General features: G+C 34.8%; 3 protein-coding genes and 1 pseudogene across 3 annotated transcripts; all 4 read left to right on the top strand.

Moving 5' to 3' along the window:
- The first annotated feature begins 3,196 nt into the window (after nt 1–3,196).
- On the top strand, nt 3,197–3,845 carry LOC122309370 (phytosulfokines-like). Its single transcript, XM_043122843.1, has 2 exons — nt 3,197–3,389; nt 3,514–3,845. Exons 1-2 carry the CDS (start codon nt 3,264–3,266, stop codon nt 3,637–3,639), a joined length of 252 nt encoding a protein of 83 aa, XP_042978777.1. The 5' UTR covers nt 3,197–3,263; the 3' UTR covers nt 3,640–3,845.
- Nucleotides 3,846–3,988: 143 nt separating this feature from the next.
- Nucleotides 3,989–14,043, top strand: LOC122309329 (annotated as a pseudogene).
- An 889-nt stretch (nt 14,044–14,932) lies between these two features.
- On the top strand, nt 14,933–18,601 carry LOC122311994 (ribosomal RNA small subunit methyltransferase E). The gene is made up of 8 exons (XM_043126803.1): nt 14,933–15,192; nt 16,184–16,257; nt 16,570–16,712; nt 16,804–16,850; nt 16,940–17,048; nt 17,234–17,295; nt 17,652–17,766; nt 18,181–18,601. Exons 1-8 carry the CDS (start codon nt 14,953–14,955, stop codon nt 18,348–18,350), a joined length of 960 nt encoding a protein of 319 aa, XP_042982737.1. The 5' UTR covers nt 14,933–14,952; the 3' UTR covers nt 18,351–18,601.
- Nucleotides 18,602–21,890: 3,289 nt separating this feature from the next.
- LOC122309105 lies at nt 21,891–22,618 on the top strand. The gene has a single exon (XM_043122474.1). It carries the CDS (start codon nt 22,113–22,115, stop codon nt 22,314–22,316), a length of 204 nt encoding a protein of 67 aa, XP_042978408.1. The 5' UTR covers nt 21,891–22,112; the 3' UTR covers nt 22,317–22,618.
- Nucleotides 22,619–27,807: the final 5,189 nt, after the last annotated feature.

Here is a 27,807-nt window from a genome sequence, read left to right as displayed (position 1 = left end):
TAACCAAAGGGTGTTCGAAAAAAATTGTTTTAGTAAGGAGGATGAGCAGCACTCAATGGCTACAAACGTAAGTGGAAGGGTACTACGAGGCCTGTTGGGCTATCAAGTGCGCCTGGGTTACAACTTGGGCACTAACCCAGGTCTTATGAGAACTTGATATATCTACAAAGCTAGTACATCTTGATCATTAAAAGAATAATTGTCTGAAAGTCTTCTAAGTAAGAAAAACTATCCGATCATTTGAGTATAGATAAATTTTTTATCTTAAGACTTGAATTTCAAATAGCGGATAAATTTGTTATCACATACTAATAAAAATCTCCCAAGTTCTATATATATAGACAACTCAAATATGTGAAGACCATCTAATTCATTAATATAGAAAATTAAGTTTTTTATTATAATTACTAACTGAGGCATCTGAACATTCTCTAGAACTTTCAAGTTACTCAACTCTTTGATTGTAAGTGCTCGAGTGTGAGTAGCTATAAAACATATCCACAACAATAAGGAATTGTCTTTTTCTAGATGTTGAATGGCAATTTTATTGCTTTCAATCGTTTGGCTAATTGCCTCTCACACCACAAAGATATATATTATAGTGAAGACACGCAAGTGCTGATGTCTACCCACACATATGGGGAGAGAGACTCCAAAATAAATGGAGCAACAACGACCTTTGTTGTTGAATATCATCCTCTCTGCACAAAAACACTGTAGTTAGAGGTGAGGAAAGGGAATGTTCCTCCACTTCAATTATCTATTATTGGGGGAGATTTATATTTAAATATGGCATGGACCACTTCCATTAACTAGCAGCACAAGCCTGTCTTATCGGGCGGGCAAATCATGCTTTTAGGTATATGTATATACCCCATAACATTCCCCGAGCAAACATGGGAGTGGATGCCTAGCTACTATCATTTAAATTGAATTGAAAGAGTTTCTTACTTGCGTACCTAATTATATATGAATTGTAGGAAAAGAACAACATGTGTTTGAATTTCCACTCACCTTTTGTCAAATACATGTATGATATATCTTCCTGCTAATTCTAGAAGGCTGAAAACGAGAAGATCAGATAGAAAGTATTATCTCGACAATCCTAAAAAAATTAGTGGGTATTATTATTTAATTGCTTAAACCTATTAATTGAATTAATTAAAAAATATTAATATCTTATTCCTTTTCGATGTCATGACACACAACGAGCTTGTCTTGTACCTTCCTTTAATGGAAAAAACGGCAGTGTGAACAGTTGTCATAAGGCAGAAACCCGTGTCGTCTGCTCAAGGTAGAAAAAGTGAATAGGGAGCTAACAAATATAAGAAGGTGACCAAAGAATAGAAGAATATTCTTTCATTGCCAATTTAATTTTCAAGCTTCGGATTCTTACTTTTCTCTGCCGACTTTTGAGCCACCAACCACTATTTAATGCAGACCATGAAGAAACATCAACGCTCCATAGTCCATATATGTTCTTTCATTACTTTGAGCTGCTAATGCTGGCTCTTTCACAGTTCACTCCTTCAAAGAGAATGAAGATAATTATGAGCAAAAACTCCTTCATCAGTTAGGCCGGGGACCAATACCATATCCAGGCCAGAATTCCACTCTCTCCAACTCATAAGTACTGCTCCACGCCATGCCAAAGCAAAGGTTACGATGCCTCTTTTTTCCCTTATCGGGTAACCCAAAATTGCCATGATAGTGCATTACACTACTCTGTCCCCTGAACCTGATGCACCTCGTGATTGCTTGTCAACTTACTTCAAAAGCGTCATGCTCATGAGTAATTTTGATGCAAATAAAGTCTACTTCCATACCAGTCCGATCATAGCTGACATCTGTTATTTATTGTAATCAATTGGTATTTAAAAGTAGTAAGACAAGTTGACAGATTGCAATTAAAGTGATCAGTTTCTAAGGGTCTTCTAATTTTGTTGTAAAGATTATGTATAACCATGTCGAAGGGACAGGTGAGAGGGATGATTCCCCCATGATGTGAGCTATTACATGCCCATTCTCTCTCCAGAGGATCAAAGTATGAAGGTGAAAACCTCTCCTCGAAGGGAAACCTTTTCTCCTGGTAATAAAAAAAGTTCAAATCCAAATTCGGTTGCTACTTGCTAGGTATGAACAAAACCTGTATGAATCTGGCTAATAAAAACCAAGGATTATGAGTATCATGGGCATAGTCAACTCCTCAGTTGTTATGTCTGCATGTGAACGCACTACTAAAGAAGCCAGAAGTTGGGGCAGAGGATCAAACAGATACAAGTTGACAGTGCCAAAAGAGGTGCATGTACGATCCAAGCAGGATCCTTTGCTTTAAAAATCCTCTGTTTCAGGTGCCTTACTTTGAAAATTTATCCTTTAATCCAAATTATGCTTATTCTTCGACAATACAGAGTGAACGCAATTCCATAATTAGTACCACAAGGTTTGCATGGTTGAAATCTATTAGGAACTTATGTTAGCTAGTTTTCAGTTAGAATTTTATTATTTATTGAGAAACTTTTTGGTATCCGAATTTGGGTCTCGAATTTGTGTCCCAAATGTGTGTGTGTTTCTTTTACTTAATGATTAAAAAAATGCTTTTTAGTAATGTTGTATCTTTTTATTTTTTTAAAAATATTTAAGAATATAAAAAAATAAATAAAAAATAATTTTTTTTTACCTTATTCAGTGGCTTCTCAGGATGTAGCTACATCCCAGGAGATGTAGCAGTACTCTTATTTATTTTCTATCAAGACTTTTTCTTTCATTTTTTATTTATTTTTTCTATCGTTTGAAGTTCAATTTAAAATAATAATTAATTTAAAAAAATGATATTTATAATTATAAATTATGTAGATATCATATAATCGATTTTAAAAAAATAAATAAACATGAGAACTAAATAATAAATTTTTATTTTTAATAATATATCTTACTTTTCTCGATTATATAATATTTATATATTTCATGATTTTACGTAACAGTACTTTTAATTTAAAAATATAAAATAATTTTTCTCGGTTTTATAAATTTCAACCGGGGCAGTCAGCTCTGCTCGAGAGCAGTCCAATGCCTTTTTGGTTTATCTATAACTTTTATAATTATATCCGTACATTTTTCGTCAAGAAAAAAATATTGATTCGTCATTCCAGATCTGCCCCTCATTCCTCGCGGTCTCTATAAATATCTCCCCCAGCAACCGCTGCTCTGTGTCTCGTGTTGTATCGGCAGTTCTAAAGAGTAAAGAGAGCAAGAAAGAAAAGATGTCGTCCAAGGTCAGCACCCTTTGTCTAGTAGCAGCCCTCCTCCTCTTCTACACACTAACCTCCGCCACTGCCAGGCCAGAGCCCACATTTGCAGACATCCCTTCCTTGAAAACTCAGCATAGGGTACGCAGATTTCCTCAAATCATATCATTTATGTTTTCTTTTTAACTTGGCAGCTTTTAGATGAAAATTTTATGGGTTTTGCTTAATATGCTTCTTTGACATTTTTATTTTTATTTTTCTGAAGGATGCTGAACTAGGGAAAGTTATGGTGGAAGAAACTTGTGAAGGAGCTGGGGAAGAAGAGTGTTTAGAGAGAAGAACACTAGCGGCTCACATCGATTATATCTACACCCAGAAGCATAAGCCTTGAAATTTCTCATACTGTAGTAATCTTGTCATTTCTGGGTTATTTGTGTGTCCCTGGAATCTCTTACGTAAAGTAGTTGTAGCCCCAGGTCATGTTTTTATCATGGAGCTGCTTGGTTAATTATTACCTCATACCATACATTGTTTTTGTATTCCTTCCTTGTAGGAAAGATTCTGTATTGATAGACAAATTATCTAGTTTTTCCATTATATTCCTGTGCAGAGTTTGTGTACTTGGTGGAGATTTCTCTTTCTGATCCTTTTCTGAAGGACCTCGTGGTTATAAACACTGCAATTTGATCAAATTAATTAAATTGTCATACTTCCGTAATATCAAGATCATCTATGAAAATCAAGCATCATGTTTTAGATGGCACTTCCAGAAGCAAAAATTACGATTCAAGCAAAAAAGACAGATGCGGGTACTGATCAAGCAACAGTACTCCTATTTTTTTCCTTTTTCACCATACAATATCATTTGGTCGACATCATATCGTAAAAGTGACAACAATTCTGCTGTAGAACAATAATTTGGCATGATGTCCTCCTTCAGAATTCTTATATTAGTTCAAAGAACTTGGAAACAAACATTAGATGCTGTACTTGTTCTTGATATAGGACATCCCATCGTCTAATTAATCCAGAGGTTTTGATTTACCCCGTGATTATCATGTTCATGTTTCCAGATTATTCGTGATCTCTTATGCTGTTATTATTTGCGGACTTTTTAAGTTCATTGAACCACACAGTCTGACCAACTTACCTACCATTTATAAGGACTACGTAACCAAGCTTTCGATTAACCTTGGAAATAAATGAAATCTCAGGAAAGGAACATGTGGCGCGTACGTGCATACCATGGAGTCTCAGAAGTGTGTTGTAGAAAACGATAAACTCCGATATTGATTTGTTGCGGCAGCGTATACCTGCAGGCATCTTATATGTACATTGGAATATCACTATCTTATCCGAAGCCTTCACTTCAATTATTGCCATTAAAATCTTTAACAGCAATGCCTGCGTACGTACGTATAACGCTTCCTACCAAACAATCCATTGTTCTCTCTCCCAATGGAATTTTCAACGCATGAATCATTTCATCTCCTTACTTCACCCCTTTAACCAGTGAATACTCAGGATCTTAATTTTTTTTTTTTTTTTTTTTGCATGTAACATTTTCTGGTGCAAGTTATTGCTACCAATTGGAATTACTATGTGGCCAAGTTCAACGTATAACCTGAGCACAGAAGATTAGTACATATTATAATAAGATAAATATTTTAATCACAAAAAGATCTCATTAAAATAAATTTATAAATTGATATGATTTGATATGATATGTTAAATTGTATTACATATATATATATATATTTTGCGGCACAAGCAGAAACAAAATTGAACTGCATCTTCATATAAACTAGTCTATGTTTATAATATTGTCAAACCTAATCGGGATTGACTTTTCTGATGATCTCTTGTTGTTTTATTAATTTCTTTAGCTACCTAATCCTTCGATGCAGTTTTTTCTTCTGTAATTTCAATGCATGTCCTCATTGAGCAGGAGGTTGGGCCTAAAACAACAGAGACGCGCATTATTGTCAGCAGCATCATTAATTTCATCTACTTGGGTTTTGCAAAATGTTCGTAGTAATATTGGCCAAGCTTCTATCATTAAATATAGGAAATGAAAGCACTGTTACAGGCAATAGTGCAGTGATCAGTGTCCTGCTTTTGGATGGGTATGAGTGTATGATCAGCCATGTGCAGCTGTGCCTTGAGCTTTGCGCGACACATTATTATTGATAATATCAGCAGGTAAACAGTACAGAATGAACTTCCTAGTGCGCACTCTCTGGCGAAAAGTGGGGAAAAAAAAAAAACACTGTTTTGGCACATATGGTCGAATTGTGCATATATAATTCTTTTTTTGGCTCCTTGTCGAAATAGTGTGCCAACCATGACAACGATAGGCTTCTCTAATGCAGCCATACCCATAGATTTATGCACTAAAGCACCACATCCACAAAATTTTGCACGATCACTAATTAAGCACCATTCTCAATCACCATGCAACTTGCCGCTGAGATTTCAGCTGCTACCAAGCAATTATTATTAAAAATGATATTTCTTTCTCTCAACTGTTTAGCCATATATATATATAAATATTAATGTCAATCACCTAAAATTTCAATGACTACATAGATTTTTTGTATGACCCTTTGTAAGAATGCTTCTAGTCGACATGGTCAATAATAGCAAGCCATGAATCGTTATCTCTAGAAACAAACAAGTATGCAACAGCTATTAATCCATGTGGACCATATTAAATGGCACTTGGCTTTTGACCACCCCCCTAGGCCCTACCGAGATATTGAGTGTTCTTTGTTTGGCGGCAACTCGAATAGTATGTCAGCAGGGGTTCCTATATATCCATGATTATGACACCATGATATTTGACAATGACGAATGGTGGTTCTCTTTGTCTGACCATGTAATAATATATTGTGGCAAGCAATTTTGTTTGGTTTATTATTATATGGCTGCAGAGTTCTTACTGGATTGGTTTGACATTTCTTGATTTCATGCCGTACACGATAAAGTATTTTTCTGCTGTCTTAATTTGAAATGCTACTCATCTTCTACATATTACTTACTAACTAACATGTGATTTATTATTTTTATCATTTTATTTAAATTTATTTTTTTATTTTTTTATTTTTTATAGACCACTTTGATTAGAGAGTCAGAAGCCATTTCTTTCCTCTAATCCAGAATATGTCCGTTGATAACCAAATAAGGTCCATCCTAAAACAACGAGCCGTACGGATCGCAGGCCAGCTCAATTCCCTTGTCGACATTACTTCATGGGCTCCCACCACAATAATGATCCAGTACTGCACAAAAACGACCGAAACCTAATCACACAACGAGCTTTGAATCTTGAAGGTTGACTTGATAGAAAGCTTAATTGGTAAGTTGAACCAGGGGCAACAAATATGTAGGAGTAATATGTGGTCAACAAGAACAACCGAAAACAAAATTTCATGAGGCATGCAAACAATTACAAGAGTAATCTGCCTTATCATCATGCATTTTTTGGCTCTGTTTTGGTCAATAGCCACGTTAGAAATCTAGAAAGTGGATGCGAGAAAAAAGCAAGTACTTTTAATTAGCTTGTGTCTGATTCCGGCACTGCAAATGAAATCGTATGCCTAAATCATAAAAAGGAAATTTGAGGATCGGGAAGAAGGAAACAGCAACAAAAATGGCAAAAAAAGAAAAAAGAGAATTTGACGGACAGACGATGAATCGTTACATACCTCCCAGCTACATGGCATTGGCTGCCGAAACGGTGAAAACTTAAAAGTACAAACATATATAAGTGTGCTTTGTGATAGTGCCCAACACTATCATCCATAGAGTGAAAAGAAAGCTCTCGGAGATAGGTGTCCAGCTGGGTCCTTCTGGACAGCCCAAACAAAAGGCGAAAACATTATCACAACTCTTGTAAGTTGTTTTTTTGCTTTGTTTTCTCATCATGTGGTTTTGCTTTATTGATGATTTGGTATTTTACACATGATCTGTCTAGCTTTTGGGGCTTGGTCGGGGGAGGTTGGATTGGGTTACGTCTATTTCGTGCATATCAATCTAAAATGTAAATTATTTTGTTTTGGAGTTACAGATATTATTCATCTTGTGAAACTATTGCGCCCCTTGAAACAGATCAGTCCCATCCCGTTTGGTCAATGTCTCAGTTATAGAGTTGCTTTTTCTGTTTTTCCAGTATTGGATTCCAGGGTCTAATTGCATGCAGAGGCATGAGTTTAGGGTGGGCTTGCATGTTTGAGAATGAAACAAAGAGAGAGATCATTTCATACCAATGGAAGCATCTTATTAGAGAATCTCATTACTTCTAGTAATGGAAAATGCAATCCTATTCGCCATTTCTCTGCTGATGAGCTCATCAGAGCAGCAGATAACTTTGATCCACGTCACATTATAAAAAATTGTCCATTACCTCTGTAATATGGGATTAGGGTTGACGAGCTCGATGGTCTTAAGCTCAGTTATGTTAAGGGCTCTTTAGCTGATCGCCCAGTTATTATCAAAAAGTTCACGAGGGTGGTTAGAGAGGATGAAGTTAGGTCCTGTGGTATCCGTGACATTGTCATCACATCCCAGACGAGCAGCCACGAGAATGTTTTAAAGTGCTTAGGCTGCTGTTTAGAGTTTCCTGTACCGGTTCTCGTTCATGAATTTGCAAAAAATGGTGCTCTCAACGATCAAAGGAGGTTTTGGGGCGGATGAAATCCTGCCATGGAAAACTAGGCTGCGGATTGCCAAGGAGCTTGCTAATGCAATAACATATTGTAAATGGTATGGCAAGTAACATTTATAAATTGTTATATTGTTTTTAATCTGACCTTTCTTATTCGTGTGTTACATTTAGAAGGTTCTGGATCATGGATGCTTTAATTCTGAGCTATGGATCACATGACCAGCACGTGACTTGTAAGCTGCTTTAAACCGAGGCCAAATCTGAGCCGTAAGATCAGTACACGTGGAGCCATCTGTTGTGTCCTATATATGTATCGCTAAAGCAGTCTGTTGTGAACCTAATTCATTTCTGTGTGATTCGGCCGATTGAGAGAGGGGCTTCGAGAGAGAGAGAGAGAGCCGAGAGGAGAAACTAGGGTTTCACTGTAAAGGGGGAAATCTGTGATTTTTTGAGTGAAATGTGTGCTCTGTAATCTGAGAGTGGTTTTTGTGACTTCTCTGTGAAGGACAAAGATTGTCAATAAAGCTTTGGAACCCATTCCTGCCGTGGACGTAGACTATTAGGGTCGAATCAAGTAAATTGGTTGTGTTGTTCTTTCTTGCTTTATCTTTGCATTATTTCTCTATATTCTTGGTGATTAATCTTGTTATTATTATGTTCTTGTTATTATCTTGATTCTGTTTGGATATTAGGGTTTAGTTCGAAACTGTTTGGTTCTTGATTTGTGAATAGTTCTAGTTTTAAATCTCTATTTGTAATCTGTATAAAAGATAATTTTGTACATATTCTTAACAAGTGGTATCTAGAGCCTAGGTCGATAGGGACCATGAGATTTGACATAGAAAAATTCACGGGAGATAATGACTTTGGGTTATGGAGAATAAAAATGAGGGCACTCCTAATCCAACATGGACTTCAAGATGCCCTCTTGGGTGGAAAAAAGAGAGGTTCCTCTTTAAAAGAGGAAGACATTGAGACTGTCAAAGATGACATTCTCCAAAAAGCACACAATGCCCTAATCCTCTCTCTCGGGGATAAAGTCCTGAGAGAAGTGGCTAGTGAGGACACTGCTGCAAGAATTTGGTTAAAATTAGAGAATTTGTACATGATAAAATCCCTAGCAAATAGGCTGCACAAGAAAACCAAACTCTATACCTTTAAGATGACCCCTGGAACACAAATAGGACAACATCTAGATGAGTTTAATAAAATCATTCTAGACCTAGCTAATATTGATATTAAGGTGGAGGATGAAGATCAAGTAATCCTCTTGATGAGTTCTCTGGACTCATTATATTAGAACCTTAAAGAAACCCTAATGTATGGTAGAGACTCATTAACACTAGATGAAGTACAATCTGTACTTCATACTAGGGAATTACCAAATAAAGGAGATGCAAAACAAGAGCATGGGGAAGTGCTATCTGTTAGGGGTAGAACAGAAAAGAGAAAAAGGAAGGCAAGGGTGAAGCCAAGAAATCTAGGTCTAAATCAAAGGGAAAACATTTTAAATGTTTTCATTGTCACAAGGAAGGCCATTTTAAAAAGGACTATCCTGATAGGAAAAATAATCTAGGAAATAAGACCAAGGAGGCAAGGGATGCCTCTGTGGTATTAGATGGCTATAAGAGTGCTGAGGTACTCACTGTGAGTGAAGTTGATTCTAAAACAGAGTGGATAATGAACTCTAGTTGCTCTTTTCATATGTGCCCTATTAGAGATTGGTTTGAAACATTCTCTGAGTTAAAGGGGGGACATGTAATCCTAGAAAACAATAAGTCCTGCAAAATCATGGGTGTATGATCAGTTAGATTGAAGTTACATGATGGCACTGAAAGAATATTGAAGGAGGTTAGGTTTATACCTGAGTTGAAGAGAAATTTAATTTCTCTTGGTACGCTTGATTTATCAGGCTGCACCTTCAAGTCTGAAGCAAGGGTACTTAGGGTCACTAAAGGTTCCTTACTTATTATGAAAAGGGTTATTAAAAATGGGTTGTATACCTTGCTTGGGAAACTGTAGTTGGGGAAGCTTCTTCAATACAGAACACTGTAGAGAATAAATCTGTCTTGTGGCATAGGAAGCTTGGACATGTAAGCCAAAAGGGGATTGTAGAGTTACAGAAACAAGGGTTACTGAATGAACAAAACCTAGAAAATTTGCCTTTCTATGAAGATTGCATCTATGGAAAGGCAAAGAGGGTTAGTTTCAGGTCAGCAACCCACAACACTTAGCAGACCCTAGACTATGTTCACTCTGACTTATGGGGACCTGCTAGAGTAAATTCACATAGTGGAGAGAGCTATTTTCTATCCTTAGTAGATGATTACTCTAGGAAGGTCTGGATTTATATTCTGAAGAACAAGAGTGACACTTTTGAAAAGTTCAAGGAGTGGAAATCCCTGGTTGAAAACCAAGTAGGTAGGAAACTAAAAACTCTAAGGACTGATAATGGTTTAGAATTCCTATCAAATGACTTCAACCTGTTTTGTCAAAAAGAATGAATCCTTAGGCATAAGACTGTGAGGGAAACTCCATAACAAAATGGCATGGCTGAGAGAATGAACAGAACCATCCTAGAAAGAGTTAGGTGTCTATTGTCTAATTTAGGGCTGCCCAAAACCTTTTGGGTAGAAGCTGCTACTATAACAGTACACCTTATAAATAGATGTCCATCTTCTGCCATAGGATTTAAAACCCCATAGGAGTTATGGTCTGGAAAACCTCCTAGATATGACTACCTAAGAGTTTTTGGATGTGTAGCTTATGCACATTCAAAAAACTGATGAACTGGAACCTAGAGTACTTAAGTGCATTTTTATAGGATATCCTGAAGGGGTTAAGGGATACAAACTCTGGGTAGATGGACCTGGTAGACATAGGTGTATTGTGAGCAAAGATGTGACCTTTAATGAGTCACACATGGCTCGGGTACAAGAACCACAATTAATCAATGATAAGGACAATCCTTTAGAGGGATCTCAGATTGAGGTGGAGTAGGTTAATACCCAACTTGAACCTGTAACTGGTGATGACAGTGACTCTGCGGATCAAACTTTAGAGGACACACGTCAAGGTAGAGCCAGATCTTGGAATCTGGCTAGAGATAGACAGAGGAGGGTGATTAAACCACCTCAAAGGTTTGGACAGGCTGATCTTACAGCTTTTGCCTTGACAGTGGTTGATGATGTTGTTTACCAAGAACCTAGGTCTTATAAAGAGGCTATATCTAGTAAAGACTCATCTAAGTGGCTTTTAGCCATGCGTGAAGAGATGGAGTCACTTAATAAGAATCAAACATGGGTACTGGTGCCTAAATCTCAAGGAGTTAGACTCATAAGATCCAAGTGGATCTTTAAGAAGAAAGATGGCATACCAGGGATAGAAGGGACCAGATAGATACAAGGCTAGGCTTGTAGTAAAAGGCTTTACACAGAGGGAGGGAATTGATTTTAATGAAATTTTCTCACTTGTGGTGAAACACAGTTCAATCAGATTACTACTAGCGTATACAACATTTGAAAACTTACATTTAGAATAATTAGATGTTAAAACAATTTTTCTACATGGAGAACTTGAAGAAGAAATTTATATGCAACCCCCTGAAGGCTTTACTGATAAAATAAAAAATAATCATGTGTGCTTACTTAAAAAATCCTTATATGGCCTTAAACAATCTCCTAGACAATGGTATAAGAGGTTTGACACACACATAATTAGTAATAATTTTAAAAGGAGTTGCTATGATAGTTGTGTATATTACAAGGAAGAAAAGAGTATAATGATATATCTTTTACTTCATGTAGATGATATGCTGATAGCTTGTAAAGACACTAATCTAATTGATGAAGTTAAATGTATGTTGAAATCTGAATTTGAGATGAAAGAATTGGGCCCTGCTAAGAAAATATTAGGAATGGAAATTGAAAGGGACAGAAATGAAAAGATTTTATACTTGTCCCAGAAAACTTACATTTCTAAAGTTTTGAAGAGATTTGGTATGAATCTTTTGAAACCAGTTAACACATCTTTAGGTCAACATTTTAAACTTTCAGTAGATCAGGCTGCTAAAACATATTCTGATATTGAGTTTATGCAACATATTTCCTATGCTAGCATGGTAGGGAGCATAATGTATGCAATGGTCTGTTCTAGACCTAACCTGACTTATGCAATAAGCATGGTTAGTAGGTTTATGGGGAACCCAGGTAAACCCCATTGGCAGGCCATTAAGTGGGTGCTAAGGTATCTAGTGGACACTACTAACCTAGGACTCAGTTTTGGTAAGGGTGTTGAGAAAGGATGTGAGTTAATTAGTTTTGTAGACTCTGATTTTGCAGGAAATATAGACACTAGGAAATCCTTAACTGGATATGTGTTTACTGCTTTTGGAGGGGTTGTAAGCTGGAAGTCACACTTACAATATGTTGTGGCCTTGTCCACAACAGAGGCTGAATACATAGCATTAACAAAAGCAATAAAAGAGGCCATGTGGTTAAAGGGCATTGCAAATGAGTTAAGTATTTATAATGGCAATATTTCTGTGCATTGTGATAACTAGAGTGCACTTCACTTAGCTAAGAATCAAGTTTACCATGAAAGGTCTAAGCATATTGATATAAGGCTTCATTTTGTTAGGGATGTTATAAAGTCTAAGGTTGTTGGTGTGGAGAAGGTCTCAATTGAGGATAATCCCTCAGATATGATGACAAAGTCACTCCCAAAGTCTAAGTTCAGACATTGTCTGAACTTAATTGGTATGGAGTCTAGAGTCTGTCCCCATTAGGGGGAAGGTGCAGGAATAACCTAATGATGGGGATTGATAATTTGGCAAACAAATGTTTTGCCAAGGTGGAGATTTGTAAATGGTATAGCAAGTAACATTTATAAATTGTTATATTGTTTTTAATCTGACCTTTCTTATTCGTGTGTTACATTTAGAAGGTTCTGGATCATGGATGCTTTAATTCTGAGCTATGGATCACATGACCAGCACGTGACTTGTAAGCTACTTTAAACCGAGGCCAAATCTGAGCCATAAGATCAGTACACGTGGAGCCTTCTAAAGCAGTCTGTTGTGTCCTATATATGTATCGCTAAAGCAGTCTGTTGTGAACCTAATTCATTTCTGTGTGATTTGGCCGATTGAGAGAGGGGCTTCGAGAGAGAGAGAACCGAGAGGAGAAACTAGGGTTTCACTATAAAGGGGGAAATCTGTAATTTTCTAAGTGAAATGTGTGCTCTGTAATCTGAGAGTGGTTTCTGTGACTTCTCTGTGAAGGACAAAGATTGTCAATAAAGCTCTGAGGCCCATTCCTGCCGTGGACGTAGACTATTAGGGTCGAACCATGTAAATTGGTTGTGTTGTTCTTTCTTACTTTATCTTTGCATTATTTCTCTATATTCTTGGTGATTAATCTTGTTATTATTCTGTTCTTGTTATTATCTTGATTCTGTTTGGATATTAGGGTTTAGTCCGAAACTGTTTGGTTCTTGATTTGTGAATAGTTATAGTTTTAAATATCTATTTGTAATCTGTATAAAAGAGAATTTTGTACATATTCTTAACACATATCTTCATACTGCCGCTTGCAGGCTAGTCATTCATAGGGATCTAAGACCCAGCTACGTTTTTGGACCATATCTTGGTTCCTAAGTTCTGCAACTACTCATGACTCTCCATGACAATCCATCAACAATATCATGTAAATGAATTTTTCAAAGGAACTTTTGGGCACTCTGTCAACCTTGCCTACCTGGTGTCTGGCTGCTTTTCAAAGAAAAGTGACGTCTATAGCTTAGGTGTGCTTCTGCTTCTGCTTCTGCTTCTGCGTCTGCTTAGGTGTACCTCTAGCACCAAAATATCCCTCATTAGTTCAGTATGTGAAAGATTGTGTTTGTAAAGATCGGCCAACCAAAATTGTGGATCCTAAAATTTGTAGAGAGGAAGGGGAAGAAAATGGCAAGCACGACAAGTGAAAGCTTTCTTGGCACTAGCGTTGGCATGCACCCACAAGAAGGGTGAAGAGAGGCCAGATATGATTGAATCGGATTGATGTGGCAAAAAAACTTACCCGGATTCAGAAATCCATCCGATCTTCCCTTTGTTTGGCTCCATTCAAAGGTTAACAACAACATGCACGTTTGCCACCAGTTTCTTAGTGTAACAGTACTTGTCTCTCGTACTGATCTTCTAAGTATTAAAAAAAAAAAAGGTGTTTTAGTTATCTACTGCTTTGTATAACATCCTCTCAACCTCATGATGTTTTGCTGATTGGAATAACAAGCACCATGTTCAGAAAAAATGGCCAAAAGAAACGGAGCATTGAAAATTAGCTCAAAAGCAAGCCCATTGTTTGGAAGTAGATCTAATATCAAAATTCTCGTCTTATTTTTAAACATAATTCAAATACAAAATTTTCAAACTAATCATTATAATTTTTTCAAATTTTCAAACAAAAAATAAAAAAACAATTCAACATTTTCAAATTTTTAAACAAAAATAATATAATAAAACTATATTATAATAATATTTTAACTTCATAATATATTTTTTTTTAATTTTTTCTCTCATTTGTCAAAATTTAAAAAATACTCAACTTAAATTATCTTATTACTATTCACATATTATAATATTAGTATTCACAAAATTTTTATCTCGGCTCACTTCCTAAGCGCCATCTCGTTGAGTGAATAAATGCAATTTGCATCACCCAATTTCGAAATTGGAAAAATATAGTTACAAATATAATTATGTACTAATCTATGCAACAATATGATGTGATTGGTCAAAAAGTAGATTTTATTGAAAATAATATTAATTTAAATTTTAAGTATGAATAAATTAGTATTGATACACAGATTAGTAGATGACCATTCTTGTATATAACAAAACTCTTCGAAATTAAAGTTCAAGGCCCAACAAAACTAGCTTTTACTAACAAATGGCTAGGGTTTCCTGATTAAACGACTAGGCGTTTAAGCTGCAAAATTGGGTAAAAACGGCAGAGAATTGCGCAAATTTCCGTGTACGTCCGAATGGGAGGCGTTGAGGCGATATCGTGCTCTTCATTCAAACCAGTTCTGCAGTCTAGGAGTTGGATTCCGTTGCAAATGCAAACCCTAGCAACACTACGGCCTCGTTCTGCTGGGCCCTTGAACCGTTCGTTGCTCAAGGCCTTGAGCCTCCGAGCACTCTCGTCTTCTTCCTCAGATTACGCCAGCCAGTCTCTTGGTGGCCTCCCTCGCTTCTTCTCCGAAGTGCTTCCTCCTTCCAAGGCACTCTCTCCCTCTCTCTCTCTCTCTCTCTCTCTCTCTCTCTCTCTCTCTCAAACAAGCACGGGCATAACAACGTGTTTTTTTGATGAGAAATCAAGGAAAAGAAAGTGCAAAACCCGTCAGTGATTTGTCTTTTTGCCTTTGTTTAGTCTTAGCTGCAAAGTAGAAGTACTCCCCACGGGGTTTTTGTGCGGAGTCACTGTTAGTTTTTCATTAGGCCTGGCTCATTTAACAACTCGACAACTTCAATTTGTTGAACTTGAGTATTATCTGTAAATTAATTAATCAGATTAATTTCTGAAAATGCGTTCTTGATTGGTGCAGCTGTCATGCTTTGAAATGGATTTACGTTGTCCTCGTTTGGTTATAATCGATATTGGAATGGAATATGTATAGAGTGAAAACTAGCGTCTGTTTGATAGAAGCGATTGACCGCGGAGACGTGGATTTGAGAAAATAGTTTTTGACTTTAATGGTTGAGGAAGGGGTGGCATGGGATGTCGGGTTGGATTTTGGACAAGCTTGATTTTGGGTTCGGTGCTATTTCTTTGATGGGAGTTTTTAAAAAGTCTTAAACTTTGGAAGATTCGGGAATTTTATGTTGGGTTTATGTTGGGGTTGTACTTATTAAAAAAACTTATAAAAAATGTTGGGGTTGTCGGACATTGGTTGTGGAAGCGGTGTTGATCAGTTTATAAGTGTGAGGGAAAGCCTTACCTCTTCAGCTAGCTTTTGGGGTTGAGAGAGGCTCAAGACCACCCGACATATTATTGGCTGATTGAATCAAAATTCTGTTGGCATTCATTCCTTTATCTAAGCATCAGTATGATATAGGGGGTTAGCATTAAGACGGTCTATTTAGACTTCTCCGAAATGTAATGTGACACTTTCAATGCTGAAGCCTGAAACTTCAAGCGAAATTTGAACTTAAAGAGTTACATGATTGGAGTATGGAGCCAGTGTCATAGTTTTTCTTTTCGTAATGTTGCAGGGTGGCATTGTTCATATACAAGGTGACGAGTTCTGGCACATGTCTAAAGTTTTGAGGTTGAGCACAAATGACAGGTACCTTAATCGTCATACCTTTTGAGTTTTACCTTACCCAGATACTTACATTTATTAACGAAATGTCTTTATTTAATTTATTTTCCCCATTATTTATACGATTTCAAAGTATTGTGAAAACAGAAACTGCAACTAGTGCCTAGATATTTGCAGTGTTGAGTTCAGTTTTGGCCTTTCTAGAATGAACTTTTTCTTTTTTGGTCATTTGAATAAATTGAAAATGGAGCAAAAGAAAAAAAAATCCATTAGATACTATAAAATAGTTTGTGTTAGATGAAAATGTTTATGTTTGTCCAAATAATGACATGCAAGGGTAGAGCTTTTCAACGGGAAGGGAGGCTTGATAGGAGGGTGTATACAGAGGATTGACCGTTGTGGATTGGATTTTGTGGCTTTGGAAGATCCAAAGTTAGTTCCTCCCCCGGGAGCATATTGGCATGTGTTTGCAGCTTTTGGTAAGTATTTTTGATTTTCATTAGGATCGTGTCATAAAATTGGCTACAATATTTTGGGTTTTGCATCACGTTTAAAGCTGCTATTGCTCAGGTACTCTAAAGGGTGGTCGAGCTGACTGGCTTGTTGAGAAATGCACTGTACGTCCTATTGCATTGATGAGTATTGTCCTGTTAGAAACTGGCACTTATTTGTGGCTGCTGATTTTATTCCTTTTCAATCGTGTTAGGAGCTGGGGGCTAGTAGTGTCACCCCTCTGTTGACGGAACGTTCTTCTTCAATTTCAGAGAATAGAGTGGACAGATTGCAACGTGTCGTTTTAGCAGCAACTAAGCAATGTGAATAATTTGTTCTAGCTATTTTCTCAACTTACATTCATGATGAAATTTGAAATATCTTTTCCTGCTAAAATTTGCTTTTGGCTAATGAGGTTTTGAACATTTAGAAAGATTTGTGATTGAAAGGCTGCCTGAGACTATGTTTACTTTTGTTTTAATTTATACCCCTTATTACATATTTATAGGTCAACGGCTGCATGAAATGATTCTGAACCCTCCAATGAAAATCAATGGTCTTCTGCCGCTTGTGAGTAATTCTTCTCCGCCTCCTTGTTCATTTAAATGTTGGGTACTATCTTGGCTATAAACATGAAAAAGAACTACAGCGGAGGCATGGTCACTGTGGCTGAGGTAGAAATTTTCTTCTCTGTGAAGCTATGAAAAATGATTGTTTATGTGGTTTAAGCATTTAGAGACTATTCTTTGTTGTTTATTTGCAAATGTTAGATGGGTTTTCCTGTAGTTGGAGGTACTGTAGCTCTTGTGATACCATTTTATCGGTTACGTGCATTAATGTATAGAGGACTCTTTTAAGATGTTTGGACCTCTCTCTCTCTCTGCTAGTTTGTTTGTAATGAAGACATTGTTTGTTATATCCTGCAGATTGCTCAGTCGAAGGTTTGCTTTGTTGCCGTAGCAGAGGCTACTCCTGTTGTTAGTACATTGACTTTATCAGGAAAAGAGTGTAGTGGGCTGATTATAGTTGGACCAGAAGGGGGTTAGTATGCATTATAAGTTAGCCCTATCTATTTATTACCAAATGTTTGCATCTATCCAGGCGTTAATTTGGTTTAATTGAAGAATTACACATTTCTTGCTAATTGATCGTTCCAGTTCTGACAAATAGGAGTCCCAATATCCAATAGATAAAGAAGCATATGTCACCAACTCCTTTAACTTAGTTATCACAGATAGCAATCAAGTAAATCAACTAAATGTGGTTGGAAATCATGCACAAAGCAGTTCTATCCTTTTCTATGCAGTAATGCATAATGTCTTTGCACTAGTAAAATGAAATATTCAATGTATGAAATTCTGCTCATAGGATATTCCTCTAGCTTTAAGTACCAAAATATGGAAATGATTAGTTGTTATTAATCCTGGACCGCTGGTTCATTTTTGAATGCTTCAGACTTCACCAAGAAAGAGGTGGAGATTATGTTGGAAGCAGGTGCTACAGCTGTTGGCCTTGGGCCACTTCGCTTACGAGTTGAAACTGCAACAATGGCACTTTTATCAACTTTAATGTTGTGGTCTGACTCTCAGCAAACATCTATTTCCACGGAACCCTTTTGCAGATAGACTTAACACGATCATCTTCTAATCTAAGAATGTCTCTATCATTGCTTGCTACATGTGGATTTGTATAATATCCTTGGGATTAGATTTTTTTTGGCTGAGAGAGAATTTTTCGCATGGAATGGGGAAATATAAATGGATGCATTAAAGGATAATTGTCTTAAAGCATGAGGGGGACGAGGAGGAAGAAAAACTCATAACGTCGGGTTCTGGACATGATTTGGATATGAGAACTTCAAAGTGTTTTGTTCTCATTTATGCTTTTGACATGTTGAAAAGTTGTCTTCTTTAATTTACATTTGTGAAACTCTGTTCAATAGCGTTATCTTGTCCCTCCCGGACTTCAAAATTCGTATGGGTCGGACCTGGAATAAAATGGTAGAGCTGAAACCCGATCCATCTACCGCATCAAACTAGTCATCTGAACGTTGCTGAGACCCAGCTATCCATAATGTATATGAGAATCCAGCCTTTGAAGACAATGCAGTGCCAGCGTTATCATGCTTGTAAGTTTCGGAAGCACTTACAAATCCGGTCGAGTCTATCTTTTGGTCCTTGGATTTATTCCAAAACGGTAGGATTGAAAGCAATCATTTTCTTGCTTGTGGAAGAAACCTTGGAGATTTTGAGATTAAAATAAAAGAAAAAAAGAAAGAAGAGATAAAAGCGAAGTCAAACCCATCGATTATATGAAAATAAAATGTTTGAAGGAATCCGCAAGAATTGGGACTTAGACGCTGGTTCTGCTTGTTGTTGAGAATTTTGAGTTTTAAAATTAAATTATATTTTAATATTATTATTATTTTAAAATTTAAAAAAATTAAGAAAAAGTTAAATTATTTATTATATTTTATATAAGAATTTGAAAAAATTATAATAATAATATAAAAATTTTATATTTGAGAAAAAAAATCTTAATGGCTAAATAATACCTAAAATTCAATACTAAGAATTCTACGAGACAAGTACATCTCATCACTATTAATGTAGAATAGAAATTGTGGTTTGGAAGCTGCTGGTCCTACCCACCTTACCTGATTTATATTCCATTGGTTCAAACTTACAGATTGAATTCCACCCTGTTTGCAGTCTTTTCTGGAGAGTTGCGTCTTCATTATGGATCATCATACTCAGATGAGACTGGCTTTAATAAGCGGGACTTTCGATTTTTCAAATGAATTAAAAAAAAAAAAAAAGAAAAAAAACAAAGAGCTTTACTGGTGGAGGTCCATTCGAAAGACAAGACTTTTTGAGGCAACAAGGAAACGTGCTCTACCGGTGTATGTCTTTTCTCATTCTTTCCCCCCATCTTTTTTTTCTTTCTTCTCTTAAAAAAAATCGATACCAGGAAAACGAAGACTTTTCATTTTTCATATATACCAATTTAATATCACATCACTGCAGTGTGATTAAAATACAATAATAAAAGTGTAGTATATAGTATAACTTAATTATCAAAATTGACAGATTAATGTTTTAAACCGTAAAAAATTCATAATTACACCACCCATCTATCTTTTAATATCTGTTAAAATTATACCACAAAACCTACTTTCTATTATCTTTTAACGGTCGGAATTTGGAGAATGATTTCCGTTTTCTTTAATGAAGAGAGAATGAGCATGGAGTTCTATTCACATCTTTTATTTTATTTTGCCATACGTAATTTTGCTTTATTTTAATGATGCTATTTGACTAACACGAATCACCTTAATGTCGGTTGTATAATGTATTTGCACGTGTGTTGTTTGGGAAGTATAAATTATTGTGGCTCACTTGTTCAGATGTTATATACAAATCCATTCTTGTGGAAGGAAAAAAAAAAATAATAATTCTTTGGAGCTATGATTCTTTTTTAAATGTAAATTTATGGGTCATGTTAACGAGTGCCATGAGGACTATTTAAAAGTGCATTAATTGTGTGCGTATTATATATATATATATATATATAAGTTAAATATACTTTACCTCATCAACTATCACTTAATTTATAACGTGTCTTTAAAATTATTAATTGCATCAAAATGTTTCTTCTTATTTTTAAAATGTCATAATTCTCTCATTCTGTCTACAATAAACATTAAATTAAATGAAAATGTCAGTTCTACCTTCAAGTCGAGTCCTTACTGTGGTACGATTTTCGTTCGATTTAACACTTATTATAGACGAAAGGAAGGGATTGAGACATTTTAAAAATAAGATGGGCACTTTGATGTAATTAATAATTTTAAAGACATATTATAAATTGAGTGATAGTTGAAGAGGATCAAATATATTTAACCCTATATATATATTTATATAGTAGTGCTATGAGTGCATTTATTGTTTGATATTTTATAATTTTTTTAAAGTACAATTAGCATTTCTCATGTATATATATATATATATATATATATATATATATATATTTGTGAAAATATCAAACATCCGGAATTGGCGGAGGAGAGAGAGAGAGAGAAAAAGAAGTCATCCTTATTGCCAGTTCTAGCAGCCTTCCTATTAGGATCGAAGAGATGACGTGTAGTGTATCCATGCCATTTTATATATCGATTCCATTTAGATTGCATTTAGTCAAAATAACATTAACGGTATCGCAAAAGGGACCAAAAATAAGAGCAAAAAATAATTAAATAAGTAATAAATATTTCCAACTTCCATGTACTGTACCTTTTTTTATGCAGCCAACAATTAATTCATGGAGGACATTTATGACAGTACATTTTATAAAGTCTGAATGACTTCATTTACCCTCGATGGTAGCATAATTTTTATTTTTTTTTAGCAACATAAAAGGAAATACGGTTAAGGCATGCTCTCCAATTACGTGGTTTCTCTAAAATTTTGTTATTTGTTGAGTCCCTTATCCTTTTGATTTTTTTTTTGAAAAATGTTATTTATATTTATATTTTTACTTACATAACCATTCATGTTGTGTATACAAATGGTAAAAATTTTAAAATTTAAAATTTAAATTTAAAAATAAAATACTGATAAAATAACTGTCACTCAATAAATATAAATTGATATCAATAATCATAAGATCATCTCTTTCTTTCGAGGCAGTCTTGCATTCAATATATTAATATTTTTTGAGTGTTCAATAAAAGAAAGTAACAGAGTAAAATTACATTTTTAAATAGTATAAAAAAGTGTGAGTTATTGTTTAGAATTTCACATTTATTTTATTACTACAATAAGGACAATATTTTAAGCATACACGATTTTTTGTTAGAAAAATTACAATTAATAAAAGGACCATGCTATAATATTTTACGTTGGACGTGATCGCTAGATATTTTATTTTTTTAAAAAATTATTATTTAAATATTAAAAAAATACAAAAAGCCATTATATTAACTTCTTTAAACATTTTGAAAAATAAAATTTAAACTTGAGAACAAACCATCATTTTTCTTTTTCTTAATAAAAAGCACAAAATAATAGAAAGTCAGAAATGAACGGAGGATGGCAAGGTCGAGATTATCTATAAATCAAAGCCCTTTGTTGATAACACGATGCATTAAAACCTGGGACTACCGCTGGACAACTGAACTCCAAAGAACGAAACACCCACGAAGCAAAGCGATCGCTGCTACTCCTGTTGGCTATTCCCACTGCCAGCCAATCCAAGCCCAGCTTCCCCAAAAAAAGAAAAAAAAAAAAAAAAAAATCGCTCTAAATTGCAGGAAATCTGCACGGACGTAGGTGTTGCGGGGAACGTGATAATTCACTCGAATCCCTTACCATTTGTTCCTCTCTAAGATAATGATGATGACGAACCAGTTGGAGAACCTGGTGGAGTCGATAAAGTCGAAGGTGCGGGGGCTGAAGAAATCTAAAAAGAAGCCGTACTTGAAGATGGACAAGAGTTCCAGCGTCAGGGTCGAGATCCGCAGCAGGAAGGCCCGCAAGCTCATCGACAAGACCCTCAAGGTCGCCGACCACCCCGGCAAGCGTAGTATTTCCTGATCATGATCATCATAAGTAAACAACCCCATGATCATGTTTGTTTTGTTTTATAGTTTAAAGATGGGATAGGATAGACAAACAGACAGATTTATCTGCCTCTCTATCTTGTTCTATGTTTTCAGGTGGGTTTTCTTTGTTTTGTGGGTTCTGTTGTTGTTTGTTGTGCCTACCGATTCTGTGTTTATGTTCGTTTTAAGGTTTCGAAGCCTTCGGAAGACCAACAACTTAACAAAAGAAGGATTTGAAATCGTATCGGAACCGTCTCGGACTGGCTTATGTATAAGAAACAAGGATATTTCTAACTCTGTTGTCCATTTTTGTTTTGTTTTGTGTGTTTCTTCGGTAGATCGAAGTTTTAAAAGAAATTCGACTTGGTCACTGGAATTTTTGTTCATCAAAATCCAAATATTTTATTTAACCGATGATAATAGAGATTTGTTTTCTCTTTCTTTGTAATTTATTATCCTCCAATTGAGGGCTGAAACATGCTAATCCCCCCACCAACTGAACTGACTTTTGATCTCCATGTTTTCCCGAGAGAATGGCAGGTCTGATAAATAAAAAATAATAATAATAATTAATTCTTCATTTATTTGAGATATTTATTTATTATAATTTAGTAGTGGAGTTAAGTATCCTCGTTGCATCTGAGCCGTCCACGTTGATGCATGAATTATGTATGGGTTGTTGGCCATGGCTATGGTCGGTTGCGATGAGCTGCAACCGATCGACCAGTAAATGGAGACACGATAGGAGCCCTAAAGTACTCGTGGTTGGCTAAATGGGACCCAAACTAAATTTCCAATCTAAAACAGCCACTAAAAAAGAGACGTTTATAGTTTAATAATCAAGACCGTCGATGCACGAGATTCATCAGTACTCTCGTACGTAATATGTCTTTGTTTTGATAGACTTTGTTATAATTTGACATATGTGTATAGCGGTGGAAAATTACTGTTTGGAAAGGAGGAAAAATGGTTGGGAGCTAAAACGGTTTCACATTTATTATTAATTGCAGTCTGGAGCCTGGAGGCTTCTAATTTGAAAATCAAGTAGTACTGTACATGATTGCATAGTGGCCTCTAGTCTTTGGCTCTTTGCTCGATCGATAGCCACAGGTAAGGCGCTGGAATTGGGTACGTACGATGGAAGTGTGAACACGATTAATATGCTCATTGGAATCGAACCGAGTCTCATTGACTTAGGATATCCGTGTATATATACACGACATTAATTTAATTTCAAACATATGTACATTTATAATCTAAATCATTCATGCATAACACTGATCTGATCAATATATATATTGCTGTCGTTGTTGGTTTTGATCATACCTAAATTTCAAACTTTCCTTTTGTTTTCTCTTCTATCTGGCGGCCTCAAGTACTACGTCGACGTTGTTGCTAGTTGGGTCAATGGCAGGCTGCAGGATCTTTCACTAACTAAATTAATTTCTTTTTTCTTTTTCCTAAGCAAATAAATAAAATGCAGTACTTTCGAAAATTTAGCAATCTTCCTTTACATTTTCCATTTTTTTTTTGTGATTTTGTATATATATATATATATGATCTTTTTGTCCACAGATTGTTTATGATTATATAAAGTCTATTTATATTAGTCAAAATAGACATTTTAGACCACGTGAACGTTAAAAAGTCTTCAACAAATTAAGGGTACGTGATATTTTCCAATTTTAAGAACTGAATTAATTGAGTGGAAGAATTCAAATATATATATATATATATATGATCAGTACGTAGTCGATCCTCTCTAATATTTAAATCATAAGAAGATTGGATAAAATAGTACTTAGAGAAATTGTATTCATTTTAAACTATTTTAAATCAAGAGACAATAATATTACAACGTCGGAGATAGATGCTTTTTAAACATCGTTAAACAATACGCATGAATCCCTTAATTTGTTGGAATTTTCAGTTTTCAAACGTTTGAAATGCGAATGGCCAAATTAGAAACGAGCTCGATCGGAAGAGTGGACTATTCTTTTTTCAGGGATAAATAGGAGAATTAATATTTTTTGAACGGCAAATCAATTTCAAGAATTGTTTATTTATTGTAGCATATATGCATGATGGGGGGGTTAATTTTTTAATGCATATATGGATGAGATGCACATTATTTTTGAGAATCCTAATTAATTAAATGTGTTCAGAAAATTTCCGTGTCTTGCATGCAATTGATCGGGTAAAGGGAACTGTTGCATCTCAATGTTACGAAACCATCAATTACGTGTCTTATTCAACGAAAGGATTCGGTTTTCCTCTCTCCATTTTTTTTTCTCAATATTTTGGGTCGGAAAGGGAGAAGGGCTGAAGTACTTTACGAAAATACCTCTGACTCCTACGTAGTGTAGTTTTTATTGATGTGATCACTTAGGTGGCGATCACATGTAATTAGTCATTTGAAATAGTTTAGTAATAAAAAGATTATATTAAAATAAATTTATAAATTAACGTATCTTGACGTAATATTATATCAAATTATAAAATTATTTGTATGATAAAATAAATCAAATAAATTACATAAATTTATATCAATTTATAAATTTATTTTTATGTAATCTCTTTATATTTGTAATGATTCCGATGCATTAGTTATTCTAAAAATATACGTGATGATTATAACCTGAAAGATCATGCAATAATATACCTGCACATATATATATATATATATATATATATATATATATATATATATATATATATATATATATATATATATATATATGAATATAATCGGGAGAAAAAATATTTGTTGAACTTTTCCTAAAGAATTTTCCGTGAACTTAATTATTCCTCCCTCTTTATTTTTACGTATCTTCTTGATCGATCTGACGTACGTAGTAGTAATGTCGCTATATGCTAATTCCATTGATCATGATTTTCCAGCTTCCTGCATCTATTATATATTCTGAACTAATTGTTAGTACTCCTCGATGAATATATAATCTGAGTAAACGCCTTTGTTCCTTTGCTACACAATTAATTCAATGAGAAAATGATGACTTCTCCAACCGTACGTACGTGGCATATTGATCGGGTAGGTAGTTGAGTCCAGGTTGGGGATATATACAAATATAATTAATAATATAGGCAACCATGCCGTAAAGACGTATTCAACATCTAACTATAAATATTTGAATTAAATCATTGAATAATAAGCAATACCATGATAATTATAATCATTAAAATAAATGAAAACGTATAAATTACCTGATTTTATATATATACAATAAAAGATCTTGAAATCCTAACAAAAATAATAAAAGCTCAATTCAGTTGATGATTAAGCCGTGTTTTGATTGCCAAGAAAATATATATCAGCAAAGATCCAACTCATGAAATAGACTAAAGGAAAATTTTGTATACAACAATATCATCACACTTTCATCGCATTATAATGTAAAATATAGATGATTCTTTATTATTAAATAATAATAAATATGTTACATATTATATAATGCGACGAAAATAAAATAATAATATAGTGTATATATAATAATACTCATAATCTAATCAATTTTTATATGTACATTAGAAGCAAATTAAAAACTTGGATGACCTTTACACTTGTTTGAGGCGAGGCCAACAGAGGGTTGACATGTAATCCCGTCAAGACGATTGATCATGCATGTAATTCCTGGTGAGGGCGGTTGTTTTTTAGAGGAAAGGAAAGAAAAAACAAGCTAATCTATACGTACCGTACAAGTTAGCTAGCTTATAAGTGCTGTGGAAAATAATAAATAAATTTGCATGATACAAAAGTACCAACTACCAAACACTACGACCGGTACGTACCATAACGCGCATACTCGAACATATGGCTGTAAAACGGTCGGTCTGGATTGAAAAAATAGATCTGACTGATCAGTTCGATCCGGTTCAGATCAGACTGAGAAATATGAGGTTTAGTTTCGATTCATGATTTCTGAGACTGAACTGGTTCGGTCTGGTCTACAGTCCACGATTCCTAAAACTAAATTGGACTAGACCCACTAAATTAAAAAAAAAAAAATATTTTTGATTTTTTATATATATTGTTTTATATAATGATTATATAATTAATTATGTAATTTTCATCTAAACTATTCTTATTTATAATATAAAATTTTAAATATGTAATTAGAAAATAATATTCTATTAATTAAGTAGTGTATATTATCAATTAACTTATAACCAATTCACCACTAACTAATTACTAATATCTACATTTATATCTAATTAAAGTTATTAGATAAATTTTTTGTAAAATACCTAAGTTGTAAGTAAATATAAAGTAATTGGTAAATTATAAATTAACTAACCTAAGACCAATTCCCCATTATATATATATGTATATAGTATATATATATATATATTATAATTTATAATATGTATCATTGATCATATGGATTTTTTTTAATGAGTTAGTTACATAATCTACATTAACAATTTGCTTAATTTTAATTTAGTAATTTAAATAAAATTTTTAATTGATTTATTTGAAAATAAAAAGAATAAAAAAAATAATTGGATTGGATCGAATAGACCAACAGAACGGGACCGGAACGAATATAAATTAGACCGAACAGACCCATTAGATGTTCAGTCCTGTCCAGAAAAAATGATGGACCGAATTGAACCGGATAGAACCGTTTTCACCCTTACTCGAACACATTGATTCCTGTCAATTTGATTTTTGTAGGTTCCTCCAGCTGCATGCATTCACTCTTCTTTCTTTATTTCAATATTTTATGGAGGAGGAAGTCCATGAAACTCTAAGCGACTTGTTAAAATTCAAATTTGTATGGCAAGGCCTATATTAAAAATTGCATTACTAGATTTAAAAGAAAAAAGATAAAGGACCAAATCCATTTGGATTATGTCTCGTTACCGCGTGGTCATATAATTTAATGCTTACACAGTACACGCACACGTTAATATTTACTACAGAACCTCATTTTAAAATTAGTCAACTTCCGATAACATGACCCGGCCCACTTTCCAGCCTTTGAAAACGGCAGATTGGGAATGGAACGACACTTCAAGGGGTCTTGGGATAGCTTCACTCTGCTTCCTCACGTCTTATTTAATTTTTTTTCATCACATCGTTTTCAATTTTGGCTTGTTCTTTGGCCTTGTTGCCTGTTGGTTTTGCATTTGAAGCTTTCTTATGTCTCTTTCTGCGGGTTTGAAAATTTCCACGCGGCCATATTAACATTCATCTCGATCTCCCTCATTGCCGTCGTGAAGATGCATATTCCATATATAAAAAGGGTAAAAAATTAGTATAAACCCAAAACTTTACCCCTATATATATATCGCTCTCTTCTCCGCGTCAGCTCACACAACTTCAACTTTCTAATTTCTTCTTCTTAACTAATCAATTAGCCCATTTTCGTATCACCACTTCTGTTTAAGCAAGGCGCAATAGACCAGAGGCATAACCATGGGGAGGGGCAAAGCAAAGAGGCACGGCAAGTTGATGCACT

This window comes from Carya illinoinensis, chromosome 5 (genome assembly GCF_018687715.1).
Source record: "Carya illinoinensis cultivar Pawnee chromosome 5, C.illinoinensisPawnee_v1, whole genome shotgun sequence".
Classification (NCBI taxonomy): domain Eukaryota; kingdom Viridiplantae; phylum Streptophyta; class Magnoliopsida; order Fagales; family Juglandaceae; genus Carya; species Carya illinoinensis.
Note: the sequence above shows the minus strand (reverse complement) of the source record. Positions and strands in the feature narration are given on the sequence as shown.

Excerpts from the sequence above, each read along its gene's own strand:
- LOC122311994 (XM_043126803.1), top strand. The coding sequence starts at position 14,953 with ATGGGAGGCGTTGAGGCGATATCGTGCTCTTCATTCAAACCAGTTCTG. Across the intron at positions 16,258-16,569 it reads AGGTTGAGCACAAATGACAG|GGTAGAGCTTTTCAACGGGA; the intron begins GTACCTTAATCG and ends ATGACATGCAAG. Across the intron at positions 16,851-16,939 it reads GGCTTGTTGAGAAATGCACT|GAGCTGGGGGCTAGTAGTGT; the intron begins GTACGTCCTATT and ends CAATCGTGTTAG.
- LOC122309370 (XM_043122843.1), top strand. The coding sequence starts at position 3,264 with ATGTCGTCCAAGGTCAGCACCCTTTGTCTAGTAGCAGCCCTCCTCCTC. Across the intron at positions 3,390-3,513 it reads CCTTGAAAACTCAGCATAGG|GATGCTGAACTAGGGAAAGT; the intron begins GTACGCAGATTT and ends ATTTTTCTGAAG.
- LOC122309105 (XM_043122474.1), top strand. The coding sequence starts at position 22,113 with ATGATGATGACGAACCAGTTGGAGAACCTGGTGGAGTCGATAAAGTCG.